This window comes from Antedon mediterranea, chromosome 8 (assembly GCF_964355755.1).
Source record: "Antedon mediterranea chromosome 8, ecAntMedi1.1, whole genome shotgun sequence".
NCBI classification, from domain to species: Eukaryota; Metazoa; Echinodermata; class Crinoidea; order Comatulida; family Antedonidae; genus Antedon; species Antedon mediterranea.
This window is the reverse complement of record NC_092677.1, coordinates 19,811,736-19,838,040: the sequence shown is the minus strand read 5'-3', so window position 1 is coordinate 19,838,040 and position 26,305 is coordinate 19,811,736. Positions and strand designations below refer to the sequence as shown.

General features: G+C 32.3%; 2 protein-coding genes across 2 annotated transcripts in view; one reads left to right on the top strand and one right to left on the bottom strand.

Moving 5' to 3' along the window:
* Window positions 1-26,305, top strand: part of LOC140057082 (enoyl-CoA delta isomerase 2-like) — a 442,575-nt gene that overhangs the window by 166,550 nt on the left and 249,720 nt on the right. The window lies entirely within an intron of this gene.
* Window positions 2,781-26,305, bottom strand: part of LOC140057270 (ATP-dependent RNA helicase DDX1-like) — a 44,149-nt gene continuing 20,624 nt past the window's right edge. Inside the window, exons 9-29 of the mRNA XM_072102853.1 lie at window positions 24,523-24,595; window positions 23,819-23,895; window positions 22,947-22,997; window positions 22,713-22,776; window positions 20,999-21,060; window positions 19,989-20,012; window positions 19,664-19,716; window positions 18,753-18,813; window positions 18,191-18,262; window positions 17,466-17,492; window positions 15,837-15,977; window positions 14,388-14,462; window positions 13,448-13,507; window positions 12,451-12,502; window positions 11,518-11,664; window positions 10,996-11,093; window positions 6,266-6,338; window positions 4,445-4,517; window positions 4,035-4,077; window positions 3,244-3,339; window positions 2,781-2,900 (exon numbers count right to left, since the gene is read on the bottom strand). Of these exons, the coding sequence (XP_071958954.1) occupies window positions 3,289-3,339; window positions 4,035-4,077; window positions 4,445-4,517; window positions 6,266-6,338; window positions 10,996-11,093; window positions 11,518-11,664; window positions 12,451-12,502; window positions 13,448-13,507; window positions 14,388-14,462; window positions 15,837-15,977; window positions 17,466-17,492; window positions 18,191-18,262; window positions 18,753-18,813; window positions 19,664-19,716; window positions 19,989-20,012; window positions 20,999-21,060; window positions 22,713-22,776; window positions 22,947-22,997; window positions 23,819-23,895; window positions 24,523-24,595 (1,377 nt within the window). The 3' untranslated portion in view covers window positions 2,781-2,900; window positions 3,244-3,288. The remainder of the gene's footprint in view (window positions 2,901-3,243; window positions 3,340-4,034; window positions 4,078-4,444; window positions 4,518-6,265; window positions 6,339-10,995; window positions 11,094-11,517; window positions 11,665-12,450; window positions 12,503-13,447; window positions 13,508-14,387; window positions 14,463-15,836; window positions 15,978-17,465; window positions 17,493-18,190; window positions 18,263-18,752; window positions 18,814-19,663; window positions 19,717-19,988; window positions 20,013-20,998; window positions 21,061-22,712; window positions 22,777-22,946; window positions 22,998-23,818; window positions 23,896-24,522; window positions 24,596-26,305) is intronic.

The window sequence follows — 26,305 nt, the reverse complement described above, 5'->3', positions numbered from 1 at the left end:
TATCTCGAAAACGCTTCCTATCTTGATGGAATACCAGATTCGTAATCTATGGAAAATTCTGGTGTGGAAAAGTTGGATGGCAATTTGTCCCCTTCTGCCGCCGGACTAACAGAGAAAGGCCGAACAGCAACAACAAAAATCAACCAAGCGTTACGTTACTGTGGCCTATTCTTTGCCATTGCCACGTACTAATTTGATTTGATTTGATCACTTTATTTCAGGCTAAATATTCCATATATACTGTAAAACAAAAAATAATACAAATCGGGAAATCAAACTAAATAAAATAGAATTTTTTCCCACTTAGTGTAGAGATTTTAATATCGTAACAAATACTTTGTAGTACACCTAACCAGATCATTTTCACTATTCAAAACTCTTAATCTAAAAGTAAAACCATAGACGCACTTGCGTACATGCTAGAAAGAGGGAATTGTCCTTGTGGCAAACATGTTACTAGCACTACAGTGCTTAGGTAAGCCAAGCAACATTCTCAATGAGTTGTTGTAGCACACCTCCAGAGATTTAATAATGTTTACAGTGTGGTTACACCATAACATACAACAGTACATTTTAGTACAAAACGACCTGAACAAATTACCTTCAACATCCTTATTACATCAAACGTCTACTATTAGAGTGTTACCTTGAATGCAAAGAGCTTGATACTGGCGATTAATGTCATTAGAATCATCTAAATTATTACGTAAACTATGTCCTAGGTAAGTCACTTCATTGATGTAAGATAATAGGCCCTATATCATTATTTAGCATATTTGATACCATTTCACCATGTTTCTTCTTTGGAGAAAAAAAACTATACAGACAGATTTTTGTTGTATATTATTATATCATCATGTTCTAGACCATACTGCTCACATATTTTAACCATAGTTTTTAACCCATAAAAAGATGGAGCTATTAGTCATGTCATCAGCATAACATAAATTATTTAGGACAATATTTGAAGTTCTACACCCGTAACCACATCTACTAAGTGCTACATTCAGATCATCAATGTAAACATTATACAGTAATGTAGACATGATTACGCACTGTCGCACTCCGTTTTTAAAATAGAACCATCGGGAGATGGATCTTCCCCGTTTAGTACAAAACTGATGCTGCAAATACTACCACGATAACAATTTTACAATTGCGGTTGGCATCTTTCTGTTTAAAAAAGAGTCCAGTGATTTACTCTGTCATATGCCTTAGAGGCATCAAGAAAGCAAGCATATACAGGGCTATTTTGCCACGTATAAAATTCAACAACTTGTTGTAAGACATATACATGTATCTGTGGATTGACCCAATTTAAACGCAAACAGATGACTTATCTCCGGACAATTGAATTAATAAATATTCTAGTACCTTACACTAGCTAAAGCTATTGGCCTATAATTGCTTTTAATCGTAATACCACCTAATTTAGATTTTAAAATCGGGACAATTACAACTTTACATAACTCAGACACATGACCATGACAAATCATTAAATTAAAACATAAGGACAGCGATTGCTATCGTACTTTATTTAAGTGTTCGGGGCTCAACATATCATTTTCCGGGGATTTACCACTAGATAAATCTTAAATAATGACCAATCTGTGGTTTAAATTTGGTAAAGATCTGCCAATAACTTGAGTAATGCTGCTAACTAACAAATGTAGAAAAAAACACACAGGCGATCGACCCCACAACCTCTTGCCATTCTGAAGGAGCTAGTTAGCTGAAATATGCAAATCAACTGAAATATGCAAATTAAGGGTAACAATATAGGGAACCTGGTTCTATAGCATTTCATTTACAAGGCCTGTATTCTTCATTATAGTTCGACTGTTAATGTCCAAGACTGAAGAAGATTGAGATGCCTGTGTGCGGAGTAACCAGTTTTATTTTCAATTTTTATTTTTTCTCTCCAAATAATTGTTTGCTTTGCGACAGCGATGGTTGGTTATGGCGCTCTTGCAATTACATTTGCATCAGCGCCAAAGTGCGGATAACTAATAATACACAAAAACCAGTAATACATTCTGATAACCAGAGGGTTCACTATTAAGTTTAATATATGACAATAACAAACTCTGATAATAACTCTTTTTCTTCTTCTATTAAATGTAAATGGCTACTGTATGGAAACAAAAAATCTTCTGTGTTATACAAATCCATGACTAATTGCTCTATATGCTCTATATGCTCTATATGCTCTATATGCTCTATATGCTTAACAACAGTTTATATTAGTAGGTTTTTGGCTTACAATTTGTGTTCTTTGGTCTACAGTGGTACCACACAAATAGCAATGTATAATAAATTGACAAATGGCCACATAAAGTACATTTGGAATTAATCAAACCAACTTATTCAATAAATACTTTCTGTTAGTGAATATCCTTAAAACAGTTCTCTTAAACAATTAATTCATGCCAATGTATTTTTTAAAGAAGTGAATTTCAAGAAAGATGACTGTGCTTGCTTCTCTAATGATGCCAGTTCTTTGACTGAAGGGGCCAGGATGTTAACGTGACCTTTGTAGGTTCCACCTAAAAAAAGGAGGAAATTTAATAAAAATGAGAAAGATAATCAAAATTTATTGTCAAAAGTCAAAACAGGTATTTCTGGTCATTTTTTGTTTAACTTTTCCATTAGAATGAATATAAATATGAATCTTGTGAAAATTTTGAAAAATAGTCCAATCATGTTGAAGCAAGCTTTAGAAATATGGATTTGATGACCATCAATCATGTGATCAAATGATTTGTAATGTATACTTTACCTTTTTTTAGGTTTTTCTGTCCATAGGTGACTTTTCCATCAAACTCATTAATTGGTAACTTCATGTCTTTGTCCACAGTGTCAATGGTTACACCAAGATGTTCTTCTATGTCACCTAGATACTATAAACACAATCAATATTCAATATTACTCTATTTATAACATTTTTTTTGTCCCAAATTATAATAATATTAATAATTATGCCAAAATGATTCTGGCTTTTAAATCAATATTGCTAAAACACTATTCAATCCTGAACATATAATAAACTACAATGTTTGTACAGAGAAAGGTCAGAATAAGGTTGAATAAAATGATTATGGAAAGTTTATAGTGTACAGTAGGAGATGGACAGACCAGAATTAAGAATTAGCATAGTAAGAGAACTTCCAAAGAGGATTTTATCTGTTAAAAAGTGAAAATGAATTGAAGATAATTAGTAACATTAGCAATAAATTAACATACCTGCATTTCATTGTACCATATGCAACAACCATTATCAGTTTTGAGTCATGTGTTATTACAGTTCTTACCTCTGCTTGGGCACGAGTGGTACCAAACCTGTTTTTAATTGTATTAGACATTTTATTTTAAATGATATCTTCTAGTGACTAATATTATATTTTTGTTTTCATATCTTTGCATAATAGTTATTATGAAATAGAGGCACAACTACTTTTTTACAAACATTTCAGTTATTAAAAGTTTCACAAAAGTACAAATCTATGTATCCTAAATGTTTTAGCTTTCTTCTAGCATAGTCTTGTGATAATATATGTTTGAAATATTGAAGAACAATTGTACAAAGTAAAATGTGTTCAGAAATTCTCAGGAGCACAGTCAGCGATGAAATCAAGGGGTAAGTGAATATTTTGCGAGTGAAACAAGCAACCATGGGCTGTGGGCTGCCAAGGCTAAGCCCCTTGGAAGCTTTGCAGTTCTATGGCGATATAGATCATTCCAATCAGTTATGTGCACACATATATGACAATGTTAATTTATTAATAAACTGCAACAGAGAAATAAAAAAACAAGTCAAAAGAATTTTCATTACAGAACTTTTATATTTCTGCCACACATACAACACATTTATTATTCTTTCTTGCTTGTTGTTTGGGTAGAGAAAGGAAATCAAGAAGGAATTATTTGAGTTATTCCTTTTCACCAATACAAAATGAACGTAGAGATGCAAAAAACTACAAAAACAATTACCAATTTGCATATTAAAGCCCATACTAAGGGCAAAAAATTAATACCTTTTCAGGAACAGATGACACTAGAGAAATAGCTAAGCCCATTCTGAAAGTTAGAAACCATGTACATGATGAATTATACACAATTCAATAGGCACACAAAATAGCAACATCACTCAGCTTTAGGCATCCTATATTATGAATTAACAAATACTATTTTGACTCAAATTTAACATTTTATATGTTAGATTTAAAAAACAATAGAAACAAGAGCAATCACAGATCAGATTTCCAAAACTAAAATGATTAAGCCCCGTATTAACTAGTCTAAAGTTTAGGCTAAACAGTAAGTTTTTTAATGAAATATATTTATGTAGTTTTCAGTTGGTGACAACAAAAAGGCACAAAATGGCATATTAAATAACAAATTTAAAAAGATAAAATTTAGGAGACAATATAATAAATAGCTATACCTGTAAGCTCGTCCAACTCTACCAATGCGATGAACATAGTTTTGTTTTTCATCTGGCATCGTAACATTGATTACTAAAACAAACAAATAATATAATGTATATAAATCCAAAGTCAAATTACTGAAATAACGAAAATGCTGTGGGTATCAGTGACTGGATCTCAATAAAGATACAAATAATACTAGAATTTAATTTGTCATGAATTATAGGTGATCATTTTTATAATTTTACTGCATGTACGTTTATATATATGATCGCAATCCTATGACCTATTGCATTATATGCTTTTATATAAAACCTAAATAAATTCCTGTCATTTGATTGGACGATTGTGGGTCATATGGTGTGCATTAATATGCACTATTATTATTATCATTTTTATCTCTATTTTTTGTGTAGGGACTTTTGCTTTCGTAACTTATAAACCTGAAGAGCTGTAAGATATCCAAATATACAGTGTAGGTGAAATTACACGACCAACATTATTCAAATTGTTAGGCGTGATAACATTGTCAAAATGAAAACAGTGGCAATTCAAAGAGAGATAACTGGAGATTCGTTCTGTAGAATATGTTTGCTTATGACAAATGGGGAAAAAACCTACTTTCTAAATCAGGTGGCCAAATGATAACATCATACCATCTTGTATATCTAATATGTACATGAATTCATATCTACAACTTATTGGCTTCCATAATAAGTTTAAACAAGGCCATATACATGGCTGCAGTCGTGTGCTTAAGTTAGTGTTTACCGACCGACATTATGAGCTGTAGAGTTGCGTTGTACGCGACTAAAAATTTGGGGTCACCGTGCATTCTGAGGAGCTAAACCTTAAATTCAAAGTAGGTATGTTTTTACACAAATTTTCATTAAATTGGAGAGTGCACAATTATCTAACTTTTACGTGCACATGTGTCGTTATTTGACATTTAGAGTTCATGAAAATGAAGCAATTTATCACAATATCAACTGTATAAATGAACTTTTTATATTACTTTTGCGTTGTATGTCACAAAATGCGCACATGGCCCGAAAAAGTTGGAAAATTTTGAAACGATTTTGATTCCCAATTGCGTAACATTTTTTTTGCTTATATTTTGGCTTAAATTTCTAGTACCACACTTTTTAAATAGCAATTGAAATGAACCTTCTCTTGTATGTTAACAACAGTGAAAACTCATGAGATATATTTTGCTAAGCACAGCAATGTGTATGCGCGTGTATTGTAAATCTTGCAATTGTTCTGGAATCATATGTCCCTTATATGGTTCTCGGTAAAGTTGTCCTTTAAATTTTGAGTCAATGGAATAATTTTAACGATCTGGAAGTATGTTCTTAATGTTAAGTCCGACATCACAGGCATAAAATAAATTCTACACCACCCAGCGATATACTGAAAAAGACAATTAATGCAGGACTATAGAAAGTGGGTGATGTTCGCACGTTACCACTGTTTACCAGCTAGACTAAGCTTCTAGCCTAAATCTAAGACCATCCACGAGACGACATTTGACTTGAGCTACATAGGTAGTGCATTGTTTTTCCCTTTTTATCATAATTAAGCATAAAACATAAATTTAAGACAAAAAATGACATGGTTTAATGTTTTACAACACGTCAAATTTTACTTAAAATAAAAAATGCTAACTTTGTGCAATGATGTTGATGCTCCGATTAAGAAGTGATACACAAATATTTACATTCATCTCTATTATATTAATTAATTTGCAATCTTTAATTTTATTACCATTTTATATTTGAAGCTTCTCTATTCTTTTCAGAAACATTACTCATATTGATTTGCTATGGCTATCTTACCGTATGGAACACCACTGATATCTATGCCTCTCGCTGCCACATCAGTGCATATAAGTAATCCTACTTCAAAATTCTATATAAAAAAACAAAATACTATTACTGTACATACCATTGAAAATTCAGAGGATTACAAGAAGTCATATAGAGAATTTTTATGTGAAATACTATTTTTTTAATTAAGAAACACTGCATATTGTAGTATACATTACTTCCTTGCGGTTTTAAAAACCTGAAATATCATGGTTTGCATTTTTTTAAAGGGAAACTTAGATGCATTGAATTTTTACTTGACATGCTAAAAAAAAAATTGGTGAAATTTCAGTGGACATCATTTATTCGATTTCGTCATGTACGGCTCATTGTCAAGTAGGTTGGTCTTCAGTTAGTTAACATATTATATGTGGAGGTTGTTAATTCTGTCAAACCATCTTGACTTACAGTAGGACGTCCTGGTCTCTGAGATTTGTCCTGAGAAGTACTGTCTCTTCTAGCAATTTGTCCAAAATATGACAGTGTTATTGAGTTGATTTTTGTTTTTTTGTTTGTTGTTTCATTAAAAAAGGGCCTTTGTGTTTACTTCTTGTAGTATACTGGCATTAGTTCTTTTCATATTCCAAGTGATGTGTAGCATTCTTTGCCAACACAACATACTTCAAATGCATTGACCTGTTGTTTCATATTCATAGCATGAAATTGGGAAGATTAGTTTTTGCGCCAAGCATACAATCTCCTATTTAATGCCTCTTTTATTATTGATGAGTGACCTGATTAGTTGAACTACTATACCTTTTCAACAGTCAGTGGACATAGACGTCCATATTCCTAAATACATTCTACATTCCTAAATACAGCCATAAACACAATGCTGCAATTGTGTTGGATGGTGAATCAGTGCTGTTTTGAACAACATATTTCTCAAATTGGGGCCTGATTGATCAAACTTGCTTAGCAAAAAAATCGTCATAACATTCTTAAGCCAGATTTATTTATAATACTAAACAAAAATATTTGCTTAATTTTATTTTAAATCGAATACCCAGCCTCCAGATAAAAAATGTCATGTTATCTCATTTCTGAAACAGAAAATGTCTTTTTTGACAACACGAATGTTGAATGTTCCGCGGTATCACAGACACTAATAAAGATATCAATCTTCAGTAAGATGAAATGAAACGAGCAAATGAAATTAGACGAGCAAAAGAATATTTCGGGATTTGTGTGACCCATTTGACTATCCTATTGCTGTATCAGTTGCTAAGGGTCGCTGTCATTGATACAAATGAATAAATGTTGATTTGATTTGAGTTTAGAGAGAATTTTATGTTATTTCTCTATTTCAAGTAATAAAAGCATAGTAGCCCGAATGCGCCCACTCTTGTTGGGAGTGAAAATGCGGATATAAAATGTTATAGCGCCGCCATTTTTTGTCTTAAGACATAATTTGCTGGCCTCAATTTTGCAAATGCGCCAAGTGAAATTTAAAAGACAATATTTCTGCTAAGACGGTTTGATAAATAAGATTAAGTTATTTGCTTAAGCACTTCTTAAATATCTACAGTATCAACCTACCTATCAATTAAACGAAAACAAATTTTATATTGAATTTGTTGTTTTATTTTGTATGCCCATGCCTTACTAATCCTGCCATTATAATATTAACTAATAGCACTTTTTGCATTCTATACTTTAATGGGGCCGAGTTGACCGATTGGTATTTGGCCGAGTTGGCTTGAGGCCGGGATGACGTGAGGCCGAGTTGGCTTGACGGTGACTTGACTTGAGGGTGACTTGACTTGGGGCCGAGTTGACTTTGGCTGAGACGGTTTAGGGCCCCGAGTTTACCAGCACCCTAGGCGAGGTTATTTTTCTTACTAATTACTATTCCTAAGCTGCTATAATAGGCAATAATTGATGAATGCGGGATGATTCGGTCCAGGTGTGACGGGCCTAAGAAGACATTAGCTCCCGCTCGGTAGTGTTTTCAGATATGTCAAATTCTGGAGTAGGCCTACATTATTATGCTAACATTATGCTTTGTTATTTTTTGTGGATTTTTAATTGTTCGTTTTATGTAATATATTTTCAAGGGGTGTAGGCCTTTAAGAAGGGAGGTACAAACAAGTATAAATCATATTTACTAGGCCTAATACTTTCTAATTAGGCCTACACATTCATCTTAAAGACAAACTAAACAAAAATTAAGAAATTCAACTGAACAACAGGAGACTGCAAGAATATCAACCAGATTCAACTAAGTCACTTTAATCTTTAATTAAAAATTAATATAGCAACAAGATTCGGTTTCTCTTTTGTGACTGCATGTTTTTCAAACATTCATTTTACAGTGAATACTAATACATCACTTGCGATGATTTTCTATTTCAAATTGCTTGCTTTTGAAATTAAAACAAAAGAGACACTGAAATATAAAGACAAATACAGTACTGTATGCCTATTATAAATTCTAATATAAATGGCACTGTATAATGTACCTCTGCACTATACATCCATATACAGATTTGTGTATTCTGCAATGTACCAGGGAAGAGTGTACTGGATTGTACTATATTACTTTGGACGGGTAACTGCTAGTCCTCAAATATTATTGCTAAAACTGAGTTCCACCTCGAACCTTATTTAGCAAATAACCTTTACGCTCTGGAAGGTATCAGCTTTTTTTCGACAGGATTGCATTGGTAAATCTTGAAGGAATTTGTATACTGTATGTCAGTGAAGTCCCTGTTAAGGAGTTGACAGACTTGCAAAATGAATTAATCACAAGTTTATGGATTACACTCCATCCTAAGAGGTTACCACATCTGATATTCACCTCTGCCTGATAGTGCCAATTGGGACATGTCATGTCACATAATTAAGAGTATGAACTACAACTGTTAAACACATCAAAATACAACTTTAGTATAAACTATAAGGGAACTTCAACCGAATAAAGGACTATGGGTTAATCAAATACCTTCTCAAGCAGTTAGTCAAGAAACCGACCAGAGCGAATGATGTACTGGATTTTAACAGTATACATCGGCGAGTAACTTTACAATGAGCAGGTTAAACTCCCATTAAAGGGGACCTCAAGTGAAAATAAACCTAATCTGAATATACTTGGACATATTGACTATCGTTATGCGACCATATTTTATTTTATTTTCACTAATTAACAAAGAAATTAAAAAATTGAATGATAGAGAGCGCTACAACATGTAACATAATCAAAGGTCTACAGCATTGTTTACATGCTGAGGTTGCGATTCAAACTGCAGGTCAGCCACAAGTAAGGTTCTTATTTGAGCCTGAACGAACATTTCTAAGTCATTAAGAGGATAAAAGTGACGATAACAATAATTTTGGATGACAAGACAGGAGATAATGAATGGTGTAAATGCGTATTAACTGCTCCTAATGCCAAACATCGAGTATGCATGCTGCATGCACTGAAAATGTGCCATTCTTAAATAAAGCGTTTTACTAACAATAGACAACATTTTCTATTTCTCGATTATACCAGCATACTGCATGTGTATCATCGTGATTAAGATTGTGTTGAATTGTGAGGACTTTTCCAGACGTCATAAAGTCCTTATCCAATCAGATGTCTTCTTTGCTAATTACCTGATAACTGTTTATTATTAATTAATGAAAACACATTTTGTAACAAAAACAGTTGTTACCTTTAATTTTATACATGTTTACAGTACGTAACTCTAAAATGTATCAACTCGGTTCCCCTTTAAGGCGTTTTGTCCATAATGTTATTACGTGGAATCCAAATTTATGTCAATTAAAGGAACGTGGTAATAATACATAAAAAAAAAATATGAGTAAACAAATTAGCTGAAGAACGCTTTGCTGTCAAACTCTGTAGATCGCAAAGATTTGTATCAACAAAATGATTGTGCCAATATGTTTAAATTATATTGGTTATCCGCAAAGTTTAAATTATATTGGTTATTCCCAAAGTTGTGGATAACCTTTGTGATTGTCAAAGATCATCTTCTTCTTTTCTTTCTATATATTTTGTATCTCGCATATCTCTGAAACTTGCCAACATAACATTTTGTAACTTTCTCAACAAATCGTCATTCAAGTAAAGTTGTGCAGCTAATATTTTTCAAAGACGTTTACAATTGCGCAACGTGAATTTAGTAGTATTTAGTACAGATGGTATGTATGTCAGACATTTAACCAATCAAATTTACTCCTGCATACCCGATGTTCGGTGACACTTCAGTTTCTAATGAAAGCGTTAGTTAAGCAAATATGAACACTTTGTTGTTACTACAATAATTATAATATGACATTGATTGCGACACAAAAGCATAACTCCATGGATCTGAACATAACGGCAATTTTTACTGTTAGCCTATTCCCAAATGTAAACTATAAAAAATGATCTCCAACCAATATCTCCAATATCAATTATCAATTGGCTGCTTGAGAGCATTATCAGTGATTATAGGCTAGCAGGCTAATGAACTTGATTTAGCTTTTAGTGAAACATCAAGACATTCTCAACCATATTTTTCTTTTTTGGAAACACTAATTTTACTAGTGTTTATTTACAATATTATACTACTGTCAATATTATTTAAGAATTTGTATTCTGTCTACTGTTTATATGAAATGTTATATTGTATAAACTCTGAAATGAAAATTAGTTTAGATGTAGTTACAGTGTATTTAGAAAACTGAAAAAAAAAACACCCTTAATTTACCTTAAATCTTTTCAAATTTTCTCTCCTTTCTTGCTGGCTACGGTCCCCATGAAGACAAACACAAGAGAATTTGCTATTCACATCTCTAGGTCTTGGGCCTAAATAATAAAATGTATATTAAACTAGACTGCCAATTTATAGATAAATTATTTCTTAATTTCTATTTAATTATAAGGCAAAAAAAGATATTTTCAATTCAATATAAAGGGATTGTACACTGTATCTCGTAGTTACCAGTACATGATTTCTCTTCCAACATTTCTTGGGATTCTCTTTTAATGTTAATTGCAAGACTGCCATTAAAGTAAAATGTAAAGCTAAGACTTGTATTGACTGCGAGTAGAATTCAACATAACCTTATCCTCCCACTTTTTTCAACCAAGTACTCATTTACACCTGAGTGGACCGGGAGTTGTTCAGAAATTGAACCCAGGTTTTTATGTACGATATTATCAAGTATCCTAACCACTCGGTGACTGCAACTCCATGGCATTAAAATAGGGTCACAAAATAAAAACTTACCTCCGCCATGCACAGTTAAAAATCTTTCCACATTATCACAGTCTACCTTAGTTCTGCAGAATATGATACCTTGGTCTATGTTATGTTCTTTAATAGCATGTAAAAGATAATCTGGCTTCAAGATTTTTACTGCTTCTGACATTGTTTCTAAGAATATTGTATAACAATTAAAAATACAGTATGAGTATATTGTCTTTTTCAATTAATTAATAACCTTTCGACAATGTTTTTATTAACTAAATAAAAATAATCAGGCTAGATAACAGCTGGGCTAGCCATCAGAAAAAAAACAGCTAGGCTGAAGTCATAAAAAAGTTGACCAAGTACTATGTTTTAGAGAAACGCTGTGGACAAAAATGTTAGAAAGAATGAGGAATAGTGAAAGAAACCAGACTCCTGCAGGGATCAAGGTTCCTGTGTGCATGAAGTTTTAATTAATATGTGTTTGAGTTTATATCAGTCTTAATATGTTATCTGTATCAAGATAATTGCTATAAATAATCTAACAATGAAGCTAAATCAACAAGAAAATCAAATAAAATCAAAATCAAATGAACAAATATTTTTTTTAAGCGAATTCCCTATTGTTTTTGTAGAGCCACACTTTTTGATAGGACATTTACTTCAAGAGAACTCTCATAGATATTTCACTCCATTTCATAGAACAATTGATTTATTGCTGTTCAAATAACTAGAAAACAGGAGGATTAGAGATAGCTTGGACATTAACTTGTTCCTCAGCAATAAAGAACTTCAACTGCTTTATAGCAACTAGGTTATGTAATATTGGGTGTTAAAATTCACCTTTAATAAATCCCCACTTTAAAAAAAAAGTACAACCCCAGGCGCTTAATAGACAATATACGGTATCAGTAATTTCTGTGAAATGTGAAATTAAGGAGCATCTTAATTGAATTAAGTATTCATACATACCTTTGTTTTGGCTATGCCACTGGACATTATCTCTACTATGAACACCATCTGTCTAAAAATAAATGAATATTGAATTTATGTAACAATAACAATAAAAATAAAACATTTACATAGTGCATTGTATCCTGAAATTTGCTAAATAATTGTTTGACTTTTAAAATTAATTTTAAATGAATCAAAAGTTGAAGAAATTTGAAAAAAAAAGTTTGTTTCAAAGAGAGGATACAAAACAAGAAGAGTCCACCGCAATAGAATAGATAGCAATCATTTGTCAAATGATAATAATACATTGTTTAATGGGCGTTTAATGATTCTATGGATATTTCGAAGATAGTATTTAGACGAATTGCATTCCGAACTTATATGATGGTAAAACATGAGTGTTGCTGATTTGAGTTTGATTGTATTGCATCAATGACCAATGAAAAGAATGAATCAAGGAAAAGAAATCAATTCTGTTTTTTGGGGGATTTATCTATAACAAATTAAATGACATCTACGATTCAAGTTTAACATGCACGTATAGCGTTATTTAAAGTTGGAATAGACTCAAATTTAGTGAATGCACTAAAGATAGTGAGTACTGTAGAATGCCATTTGAAAAAAAATTCGTAATTTGGACGTTTTTTAGGTATCGCGCAGTAATTTATTTAATCACGCAAATGGCCTAATTCATGCTGTAAATTGATCAAAACTTAATTACAGAGAGAAATAAATAATAAGAATAAAGATTTCATACAATAACAATAGGTGATCATTTTATTCTAAATGATCACCTAAATATAAATTTACTTGAAATACATGCTGGTATTTATAGCGTTTAAAGATGAATATATGGCACGTTTTTTTTTCACATAATTTTTTTTTCGTGTTACATGTTCTCATACCGAGCATTAAATGGAGTCTTAAAAACTTAATATTATAGTAATAGTAGTAGTTAAAATTATTAATTAATTAAATACACCAAAGAAAAATTCTCAAAAATGAAATATAGTACCTGACATTTGTTTGCATGTCGTTGCCAAGAAGGATCTTGTATAGGATCAACTTTAACAACCTGTGAGTACAATAAATGAAAATTAGTTTTGTAATGTGATATATGGTATTAACATGCTTTTCATTTGGCCCAACAACTGTGTGCTTCAAACTGTGAGGTCACATACCCCAATTAACTTACACCTCTGGCTTTAAAAAATTAGAAAACCCTCTGGATGAAAAATCCACCAACTTTACTGGTTATTTCAATCCTGTTTCAATTACACGCTGCCTCTGGGTATAATTAATCAAGCAAGGTTGTGTCAAATTGTGACCTTACAAAAACTTTCTGATTGGTCATTTGATTTTGATAAACACCTGGGTCAAAGGCCATCAATTTCAGCGCTTTTCTGCCGGATAGACGTAACCCACGCTTTTGTTTTTAATTAGTAGTCTTAAAACTATTTTTTAATATAATCATCATCATCCTGTTGCCTTAATTCGTAGTAGGTTGGAATATATAAAAGCCGTCACCAAATAACATCAATGTCAACAGGATTTTCAATCATTATTTAGTTTATTAAAAAGTAAATTTAAAATATTCGGTGTATATATAGAGTGAATAAATAGATGTTGATTGAAAAATAATAATTAAACGATTCCCACCCGAAACAACATGCCAACATATCAATTGATATGGGTCGATGTACAGAGGGCACATAAACCCCCCAAGAGTTCCGATCTTAAATGGTTTCACCCCAGCTTACCAATACTTTGTTTACTCGTCCGAAAGGCGTGCAGGTTTTACCCCAAGGAAAACCAAATAAACATGTATTTCAATAGCCGTCCGAACACGATCACTAAAGGAGTATTCAGATATACAGTAAATTTCAATTACCAGGGTAAACATATGCAAATATTCCAGAACATTTTTTTAATATGGTTGCTAAAAAAAAACATACCACATGATGGACAGTCTCTGGAACACTGTCTTTTCCTTTCAAATCAACCCATGTGGGAAAATGCATTATTTTTTCCTGAAATGATAAACCATGAAATATGTAACAACTAAAATTGGCAATTCTTTCAGTAATAAAGACCCAATTCCTTTTGATCTTAAATCCAATGTCGTCAAATAAATTTAATTGTGGGGGCTGTGACGCCTCTTACATCGGGGAAACTTCCCGACATCTAAAGAACATATGGGTAGGGATAAAAATCCACTTGTATACTAACACATTAACAGGAATTGCCTAGATCAATTCAGCAAAGAAAATTTCAAAATTATCGACACAGCCACCAATAGTTACAAATTAAAAATACAAGAACTTTCAATGCAAAAGGCCTTTTGGTTTTAAATTTATGAACAATCATAGAATTGTATAACAAATTTAACTTTCGATAAACCAATTGGTTTATCAAAAGTGAATTTAAAAAAAAATATTATTTTGAAAACAGATGAAATTTGTTCAGAATATAGGATTCTTACATATCTTACAACATAACAAAAGTCACAGGCATAACTTCATGTAAATATGCTGACCAAGTTAAAGACTCATTCCCTACATTTTTAGATCTAATTTAAGGTTACAAACTACATTTAATGTAAAAATAAATACTTTATGGTCCTATTGACCTTTTTCGTCTTTAAATGGTTAAAAATGTGAAAAATAAGGTGATTCTAATAATTTTAGTGGCCCGCTATAAATCCCAACATGCATTGCACGCGGATTAATATTTTTGTTTTTCATCTGCAATTCACCCACTTTCGATCGATTGTGAGGCCAAAACAAATAGAAGACTCCTAACTTTTCAGAAAATACTGGGTTTCCCTCTAATTTGTATAAACAGAGTCTGGCAAAAACAGAAAGATAATTAATGCAGCAACATTAGGCTAGGCCCTATAGCTAGCGTACGATGTTTGTACGTTACCGATGTTTACCAGCTAGGCCTACAAAACTAGGTTAGGCAAAAAGACGGCCAATGAGAGGACATTCACCGCAAGCTACTTTGGTCTCTTTTTATCATAATTTACCATAAAATATACATTTAAGACAAGGAATGACCTGGTTTAATGTTTTTAAAGTAATATATATGCATTGTTTTTACAAAACGTAAATTGTAGGGAATGGGTCTTTTTTTGTTTACAAGTTTCAGACAAAATGCTAAAAAAAATCTGTTGAAGGAAATACTGAAAAACATTGGTAGTTCAAGAAAAAGAGACTAGGCAACACAAGTTGTTGCGGATAAAGAAAAAAAAAAGAAAGAAATAAAGATTATTACAATAACAATGGGTGATCTTTAAAGATAATAATAATTAACATTCTATTTTTATGAAAGTGCTGCGAAAATCCAATGTGACCTTAAAGACCCTGTACTTTCAATACAGTATGTTCAATGGTAATACTTACAGCTAGCTTCTTTACATCAAATGAATGCAGTGTAGCAGAACATACAATCAGTTGTAGTCTCTTTCCATCGATTGATATTTTGGGAATCTTCTGCCAGATTCTGTTAATTAGATCCCCATAACCTGCTGATAGTAACCCATCCTAAAAATAGAAAATCTTGTAAGACACGGATTTTATATAATTTTGTAATAATTTTGATACTATACTATAGGCTTATGTTGTATAAAAATGTATGCAATAAAGTGATGCATTCAAAATGAAAAACCCCAATTATGTTTAAGAAAATTGTATAAAGAACTATATATAAAATTAGATCATCATTTCAGTACTGCTAAAAGGAAAGTATATATTCTAATACTGCAAGGCTAATTGGAATATGTAGATAATAACCTGGATATTAAAATTGGGCCCACCAAAATTGAACAAGTTGATAGTATAGATATCTGGGAGTTAGTATAGATATCTGGGAGTTATTATAGATGAAATGGTAACGTCGAATCAGAATACCCAGTCTATCAGTAAAAAATATTGGGTATAAAATAACAATGTTGAGTAAAATGGCGGGATGTCTAAATAAATCATTATTAGAAACGTTGGTTTTGAGTATCATACAACCTTGTAGTGACTATACGATAACTGTTTGGGAAAATACCTCGGACCAAAACAAGAATATCTTGAAGCATCTTCATAGAAGAGCGGCTCGCATTGTTACTAACAATTTTGATTTTGTTGACGTGAGGGGTGATGAGATAATTCAGGATCTTTCGGGGAAAACATTTGAAGAGAGAAGAGATTTTTATCTAGCTAATCTAATGTATAAATGTATCCACGGCCTTGCACCAACCAGACTGACAAATGAAATTAAACTAATTGGAAATGTACACACCCATTCAACGCGTGGAGTAGACAACTTAAATATTTTGTTATACCACATACAGCAAAATGGATTCATCTTTTAAAGTAAAGTGAGTGGCCGAGCGGTTAAGACAGTGGAACCGTAATTACGTAGCCATAACATCGGCATGGGTTCGAGGCTCACTCACTCCATGGTTCTGGTGGTAGAACAAGTCTTCTCGGATAAGGACTATAAACCATAGGTCCAGTGTACATATCTAGCTCGTGTGCACTTTAAAGAACCTAGTACATCTTTCGAGACGAGTAGGGGGTTACCCCGGTGTATTAGTATATCACAGCCACTGATCACCAGCTGGGCCCTCTGGGAGACCAGTCTTTGACTGAAGAGGTTACCCAGTATAAATATATATTTCAATATAAGTTGCAGGCGGAAAAATATGGACTGACTTGCCAGCAGATATAAAACCCACGATTATGTCCTTTAAAGCTAGATACAGATCTCATTTCTTCTCATAACATTTAACTTCCTGTTATTATTTTTTTTATTGCTATTTATTAACTGTATTTGTTTTGTATTTAAATTTGTATCCGTTTTTGTCGACAGGACCACAATGCAAAACAGGTATATTTCTACTTGATTGTGTATAATCCTGTATAAATATGTTGTTAAATAAATAAATAAATAAAATATGTATTATGTTATGGGCTGTATATATGAAATCAGAAATAATAATCTAACACCAACAATGTTGAAATAAATCTTTTGTAACTTACAGCTTCATCGAGAATAAAGAACCGGACCTATATGCAAAAAAAAACAACAACAAAAACTGTGAAACTGTATTTAACACATTATATTGATTTATATCTTGTAAGTCAAGTCACATTTATTATATATTGTTTTATCTTACATTTTAAGTATGATTGTTAAGGTGCACCAAAACAAATTTCTAATCTATATTCTATTAATTTAAGAATAAAAAGCTATACACGTGGTTTTTAAATATTTTACATGCTACATAGTTATCATGAAAAAAAAATGTCAATTTACAAAATTTTTTTCCAATTATTTTTCATTTAAATTGCAATATCTAAATAGTTAATCTAAAATAGATATAATTATAAATTTATACAAAAAATTTGTATTTTTGTATGGTTCTTTTTATTAATAATTGGTTTATAAATTGTTGAACAAGGCTTTGTAGAGAAACTCTCCTTCTCTGCCATCTATCGACATGGTAAGGGTTGACATCTATACATAGAGAGTGAATGAGCCAGAGCATGCACCATGCTTCTCAATCACTCTTGTTCATAATATATTTAAAGGAATTAATTTTACATGTTTGCTAAACTATGGATGATATATTGCTACTACAGGAATGTTTAATTTAGACCTCTGACTTCAAATATATGACAAAATACCACAAGCTGATGAAGATAGGCATAAACCTAAACAGGGCCTAAGCCTATTATTGCTAAAAATTGGTAAACGTATTTACCTGATCTAATGCCATTTTTCCTGTGCTTATAAAGTCATCCAATCTACCTGGCGTTCCAACAACAATGTCAACCTTAGGATGAAATTATATTAATTCAGCTAAAAATGTTCTCAATTGTAAAGTAATAATAGCTGTTCTGAGAAATTGCTTTTCAATAAATTACTTAATAGTCAAAATCCTCAAAACATGGGTCAAACTTTATAGACTAAACAGAGCTGTATTTGTGAAGAGCGACAAACCACAACTTTCAATTTTTGCAATCTTTAAAATGTATTTCTTCCCAATGAAGCAAATATTGCTGTAAGAACACATAAACCAACACCAGTAGTTTTGGAAAAAAATGCTGTGTCACAGTGACAAAGATCAAAACATCATTGAACACATGTATTTCAAATTTAGACCCTTTGTTGTAGTCAAATTTGAACAAACTTTTGATATAGGGGTATTTTATTATGTCATGTATCTTTTTTGCTTTCTTACAAAACATGCATTTATATACACAAAATTGTGTTATTAGCTCAAATATTTTTGTCAGGCTGCATAATAGTACTGTAGAACTCACTCCTGATTGTAATGCACGCATCTGCTCCTTAGCTGGTTGACCCCCAATTACAAGCAATTCCCTGAAAGACAAATACAAAATAGTAGTAAATTATAAAGAAGATATCCAATATGGTTAGGAAACAATGCAGCTGACCTAAAACTCTAAAATCTATCCAAACCTCTAAAAAAATCTACCCAGCCCTCTATCAATCAATCAATCAATCAATCAGGGTGAACGTGAGCTAGAGGTGTCCATGACTGGAAGACCAATCTTGATGCAACAGAGTACAGTATACCCAAAGCAATCTAACAGCTTGCCTATACCAATAGGAACTTGTAACAGGCATAAGTTTGGCTGAAACAAATACATCTGCTATGTACATATTCTTTGCAGCATGCAGTGTCTGTTGAACCAAGCAGCCACAGATAAACCCTTCTCTGGAGTTCAGCAACCTGTTGTTAGCTTGCCTTGGTATATACTTCACAGTTATCTCCACCGGTTTAAATAGACATGTAGTTGCGCAAATAGAAGCAAGCTGAGCTTAATGTGTATGATATTGTTGTAGTGTACAAAGGTTTTATACGTCCTATACTGGAATATGATGATGTTGTGTGGAATGGAGGTGGCTCGCCTCGCGGGCGTTCAGAAGCGTGTATATTGATTGGTGGGCAGTACTTGAACTATGGCAGTGCACTTGCTACTCTTGCCTGGGGTAGCCGAGGCCATTACCCTGGTTCTTGCGCTGTCTTCCATGCGGTGGTGACTTACACGTTAATGAAGAACTTGGGGCGAGTTACTTTTGGAAACCTTGCTATTTTTTTTTTTGCGATGTTTTATGTATGATTTTTATATTATTATATGTATGGAACAATTAAAATAGAAGAGTGAATTTCTTTTCTAAATATTTAAAATATTAATAAATACAGTACCTTGGACATGGGTCTCCAACATACTTCTTGAATAGTGTGAATTGGTTCAAAGTCTAAACAAAAAAAATCACTAAAATGTTTTTTAGGAAACCATCAAGGTTACTAGAGTTTTTTGTTTATTCAATGGGGTGATTTCTCGATATCTTGCTTTTTTGACAAAGTCTCATATGCGGCCATTATTTATCCATTGGTAATAAAAAGACAGTCAATGTGTCTTGAATAAATTTCTTTTCTTTTAAATATAAAATAAATTAAAATGTTACAGATTGTTACAAAATGAACACATAAATTAAATATTCAAAAATATTGAAAAGTATTTACATACCTGCTCGGCCAATTCCCTAGACGGCTAGATAAAAAGAAAAATCATGTGAGTAGAGTTGAATTTACTGACCACATTATTTATTGCAAATTTTGCCTGCTGAAAAATAATACTGTGTGTAAAATGTCCAGTCACCTATACTGTAAGTAGGCCAAGAAGAGAAACTGTTATGTTGCCATAAAATTGTGCCATAACATTTAAGCTATGCTAAAAAAAAATCTGATTTTTCATTCAATGACCTGTTTTTATTATATAACACCTATATTTATATTTTAAATTATCTTTTTATTTTTACTAAATCTTGGTTAATAATAAGAATTTAATAATGCTTCTCCACCAAGGGTCATGTCAGTGCTGCCAATTCTAGCACCCTCTTTTCTGCCGAAGGCAGTGGCTGTGGAAACCAGTATAACCCCTACTTTCTTCGAAAGATGTACAGTTATAGGTTCCTTAAAGTGCACATAAACATTTTGTGTACACTGGAACTACAGTTTATTATCCTTTATATCTGTAAAACTTGTTGTAGTACCAGAACCATGGATCAAGTGAGCCTCGAACACTTTCCATAATGCTGTGGAGAACAGTGCCACTGTCGTTTGGCCATATTCATAGTCAAATGGATAACTCTTGGGATTGTCAAGGATCATTGTAAAGTTTTTTGGGCACTAGCTACAGTACAGAAAAATTTTTTCAGTAATATTAAGGTTTTATTCAGTTCGATATTGGCAATAAGAACCCTAACAAAAAAAACAAAAAAACCTTTAATATTATAGCTAATTATTTTACCTAAAAGTAAAAATACAGAGAATTATTTCAGTTTTGTGTGGAAAGTCAGATATGTTTATTCCAAAATTGGTAGTAAAAAGCGCAGCCAAAAAAAACTAAATACAAAAATCTTCCTAATAAAAATTGCAACTAGAGATAAATATTTTACTTAATATTAGTATTGCCGTTAAGAAGTGGTTTCTACCTAAACACAACAAAAATGCAAAATTTGTTAACAATCAAAATACCTCAATTATAACAGCCTGTGGAGCATTGGGGGCCAGTTTACTAGACGCAGGAGGTCCACTACCTGTGGCAACATAACGAAAATACAGTGTTAGAGTAAGAAAAGTAGAGAAAAAAATTTGTAATAAATATAATAAAAAAATAAAGCTATGGTCAATTATTATTATATAGATAACTTTCAAATAAAGTTTATGAGTTGTGTTAATGCAGCTATTCCCATCTGACTTAAAGAATTAGAGGCCTGTTGTACTAACTTCGCTTTATGTTAAGTGCTAGATCGCAGATGCACTTTGCAACCACCTGAATGAGTTTGGTCTCATGTACGATGCACAGCACGGTTTTACTCCTGGAAAATCATGCTCGACCTTGCTTGCTGAACCACAACTTCTGGGATTAACTTACTTGATATGATGTTCCTCGAATTGACATTGTAGCACTGGATTATAGTCGTGCATTTGATTAAATTTCGCTTTCAACATTGATAGCTAAACTAAAACAAACTTATGGAATTGATGGTTCACTTTTGTTATGGATAGAGTCATTCCTTATTGGCCATAGTCAGCGTGTTGTCTTTAATGGCAAAATGTCGGCTAAGTGTACGGTATTGGGGCCCTTGTTATTTAATATATACCTGAACGACCTACGCTTGCATTTACAGACGCAGCGATACCAATATGCTGATGAAACTTTTATTTCTAAATGTATACAATGTAATGATGATTTGTTATCCATGCAGCAGGATATTGATACTATTCTATGGTGGTCTGCTATCGCTTACTCTTAATGCTAAAAAGTGCCAAGTGCTAACATTGTTGAGAAGGCGAGTTCCTTCTACTCCATCACACATTTACTTGATGGAAATTTGCTTTCAAATGCTAAGGATAGTACTTGACTTGGAGTTGTAATATCTAACGATTTGTCTTGGTCACATCAAGTGGACACGGTTACATTAAAATTCAATAAGATGCTGGGTTTTAATCGATCAATTGCACTTCAGTCCTGCTGCAATTTTATAAATCTCTTGTTTTGCCTCATGTCCAATACTGTTCTCCAATCTAATATCTATACCGACAATTTCACATAGATAAGATAGAGAAGATTCAAAGAAGAGCTGGGAAATTACGTGGTCTACGTCTGATTTAAAGAAATCATATTTTCATAAGCATGTATCTTAATTAAACCAAAATTGGTACTCATAAATTTCAAGTCATATTTCATCATATGGAAATTACGTGGGTAGTGCATATAACGCATGCGTATATAATTGCACTCAAAAACTTACTTCAAGAATATTGGCCCAAACAACATTGCATTTGGTTAAATTGGCTAACTACATAAGGAATATTATATAACACCTATATAAATTCCTGTCATTTGATTGGATGAATGTGGGTCACATGGCGTGCAATAGTACGCACTATTCAACGATCGTTAAATAGTACTTTTTGAAACATTTTTGTTTGTTATTTAGATGTTATATAAAACAAATAATGAATGTTTTGTATTCGTGTAATGGTACAAATAATGGCACTTGGTGAATGATGAAAGGTTATATCAACTCGGCTTTGCCTCGTTGATATAACCTTTCATCATTCACCTCGTGCCATTATTTGTACCATTGCACTCATAAACATTCATTATTTGTATACTATTTCATTGCGTCATACACATTACAGTCCAAAAATTTAAAGTTGAAAATGAGTTTGTTTCGCTTACCAAAATTAGGTGACTTTACAATGCAGTCTGCTGGAGCTTTATTCATTCCAGTAAAGCTGCTGCACTAAAAACAAACATATTTAGAACTTTACTGACAATAAAAACAAAACAGCAGAAAATCATATAGAAAATGAATTGTTTTTTGTTGGTTCTTTTATAGGTAGGTTCTAGGAGATATTAAAATACTGCTTGTTGTATTGCTTTATCCTAAGGCAAAAAAACATTTTGACTTACAGGTGGATACTTGAATGGACTGTCACCAAAATTGAAGTTCATCTCTGCATTCTGCAATAGAAATAGGTACATAAAATTAAGGTAATAAGTAATAAAATTAAGTTTCGATAAATAACTAGGCTGAATAAAAAGGAAAATGATTACACTTAATGTAAATTCTAAATTATATTATTATTATATTTAATTTAAAACATTTATTTTATTCATATTTACACTTGTTCTAATGAAAACTTTTATTTAAATAATCCACTTCTTCCATCTTGAATCAATATCAAAATTTAGGATAGATTTGAAAATGATTGTTAACTAATGGTGAAATATATAATACATAAATAATGTATGGGTTTGCTACACATTAATGTGTTTGAGGGTGTGTGACAGAGTTTTTTAACCGTATATGTGAGACATATAGAAAGTGAATTATAAACATATACATAAATCGAAACTAAACAAAAAGGTAGAGCTTGTCCCCAAACAATACCTATATAATAGTATACAAATAAATGTTTATGAGTGTAATGAGAGAGAGAAATTAGTTTGTAATTGAAAATAGTAATTGTACTGAATTAGAAACGTTTGAAAATTCTGTGGCATATTCTTCAGGTTGTACGCTGCAGTTGTTGTTGCTCCCTTATCATTAGTGTTACACGCCAGCGATGTGTAAATGTGTAATCGGCAAACAATGATGTAATTCATAACATGTCCTTATTTGGATGCCATTGTTGTAAGTGATGTCAAGGCCCAAAAAATTACATTATTTCAGCGTGAATTTAATATTGAATGACCAGTGATAGAACATCTCCTCTCATTCCAATTTGTAGCCCCAGGTGAAGGTTGCGTCTAGTGAACGTAAATAGACAAAACAAACTCACTTTTAACACAACAGCAGGAAAATACACCAAGTTTCTCATGATTTTGGGAAGCTCAAAAGCCAGTCCTAAATCAACACCTGAAATTAAGATACAATTACAGTTTAAAGATGTATTGTCCCCCAAAACATGAAAAATTAAGGTTAATTTGAAAAGGTCACTTTGCAGTTTTTACTTTCGTAGAACACACAATTTAAAAAAAAAAGTTATACGTATAAAAAGACAAAATAAACCGTTAAATTCAACCCAAAACTTTCCAGTCAATTTGACTATAATATTGTCCCACTGAACATTTTTTTCTACATTTGTGTTGTTAAATACGCCATTTTAATGTCACATAACAGTTAAAATGAATAAATAAAAAATATTTCCCTGAAAAAACTTTGTTATAAATGAAAAAAATAGTTTTAAATTTGTTTTCCACGAAAGTGATTAACTTTATTAAAACTGAAAAAGGAACTATTCAAAGTCTTTTAATAACCCTTTTTTCATGTTTTTGGGAGGACAATACATTTTTAAATTACTGTTTTCCCAGGTAAAATAATTTTTAGTCAAAGTGAATAATTATTATGCAACATTAAAATGGAATGTTCAACAAAAAACATTGTTTCAGGGGGACAATATATCTTTCATGTAAATTTGTATAGTTATAAATTATGCTATTAAAAAAAATATGAAAACAAAATGAAAATGTAAAATATACAAACCATTCTTGGAAAAGTACATTGCATGTTCATCAAGATCCAAGTAACAACCAATTGTATCATCTATTCCATATGTCTATTAAAAAATATTATACTGTGAGTATAACCAGACATTTTATATTTCAAGTATAAATGTTTATAAAGTTTATAGTGCTAAATTGTGTGTATTTTGTATTGTATAGTATACATCATACATTACAGCATAGGTAAGTGAAATTACGATATCCATCTATATTCTAATTTTTGACATGACATTAAAAGGAAACATTGTATTGTAAATTGTACAAACGTGCCTGTACATACTCAACCACTTAGGAAAACTATAATATATTAAAACCAAAGTGCTTTATTTTTATGTTCGCAAGCACAACAATGCTTTGCGCATGCTCTAGTGGCTTTTCGCATGCTCCAGTGAGAGCGTGGTGAATTTTCAGCAACTAGCTAAAGACCGAACCGAAAGAGAGAATTCTTAACCTCCCACAAGTCATCTCTTGCAACTTTGCTCCGTTGAAAGTGTAGATTAAATTACTAAATTACATGATGATGCAGACTCATTTTTCCTCCTTTCTTTCCTTCTTTTTTTTTGTGGCGCTTTCCATAAACGCGACACTTATACACTGCAGTATTTTTTTTAACCTATATTTGCCGTTTTGAAATCTGTGTTTGGTCTAATTGCTGTCAGTTGTTTCTTTAAGTGTTATGGTGTACAGTCAACTCTCCCAATACCGGACACCTTTGGGCCGGCCAAATAAGTCTGGTTTTCCGGAAAGTCTGGTATTCGGAATGTGTTTTTAATGGTAAATATAAATTTGGGACCTTTTGGTCCTCAAAAAAAGTCTGGTATTGGGAGAGTTTCTGGTTTTCAGAGAGTCCGGTATTGGGAGAGTTGACTGTATTGTGGAACTACTGTAGTTTGGTGTTTCTAGTGTTTATTTTTCTCCCCAATTGCTCTGGATGTGCCTACGAACTACGTAATAACACCACGTGTTGTGACGTGGCCAATGCTGAAATATGTATGAGTTGTCCAGGCAAAACTCTTTATTTATATAAGAAAAAGAAAAAGAATTGGAAGAGAAGGAAAAGAGGTGGTATTAAACAATGTTTACGTTGTAGATTAAATAGACTTCCATTGCCCTCAATTCTTCTAACAAATATAAGGTCAGTAAAAAATAAAACTGAACTATGTGCTCTGGTTGAATTTGATCGGAGCTACCGTGATGCTAATCTTATTTTCATTACCGAAACGTAATACTAGGAGATTGGAATCAATGTAAACTTAACCTGATAGCAGTGTAAATATCAATGGTTTCTTGTGTGTTTGCAGTGATCATACTTCAGAATCGAATATGTTGTTACATAAATGATAGATGGTGCTCAGATATTACAGTTATTGACAAAGTCTGCACTACAGACTATGAATTGCTGTCACTGTCACTGTCACTTAGGCCTTTTTATTTGCCAAGAGAAATTGGTTGCATTAAAGTTATTGTTGGGAATCATTTCAATTGCTGCGGATGCTATAGCTGAGAACTGAGACTTGAAGCACGTTCTCCTGAGAGTCCTGTCCTAATACTAGGCGATTAGAATCAATGTAAACTTAACCGTGTGTTACCTAACTTTAAACAGTATGTTTCATTTGCAACAAAAGGAGGAAATACACTTGACTGCTGTTATTGTAATATACTGCGAGCTTATAAATCATTCAAGTTATCAGGAATCGGCGCGTCGGATCACCAAGATATATACAGCTACTTCCAAGTTACAAACAGAAATTAAAATCAAGCAA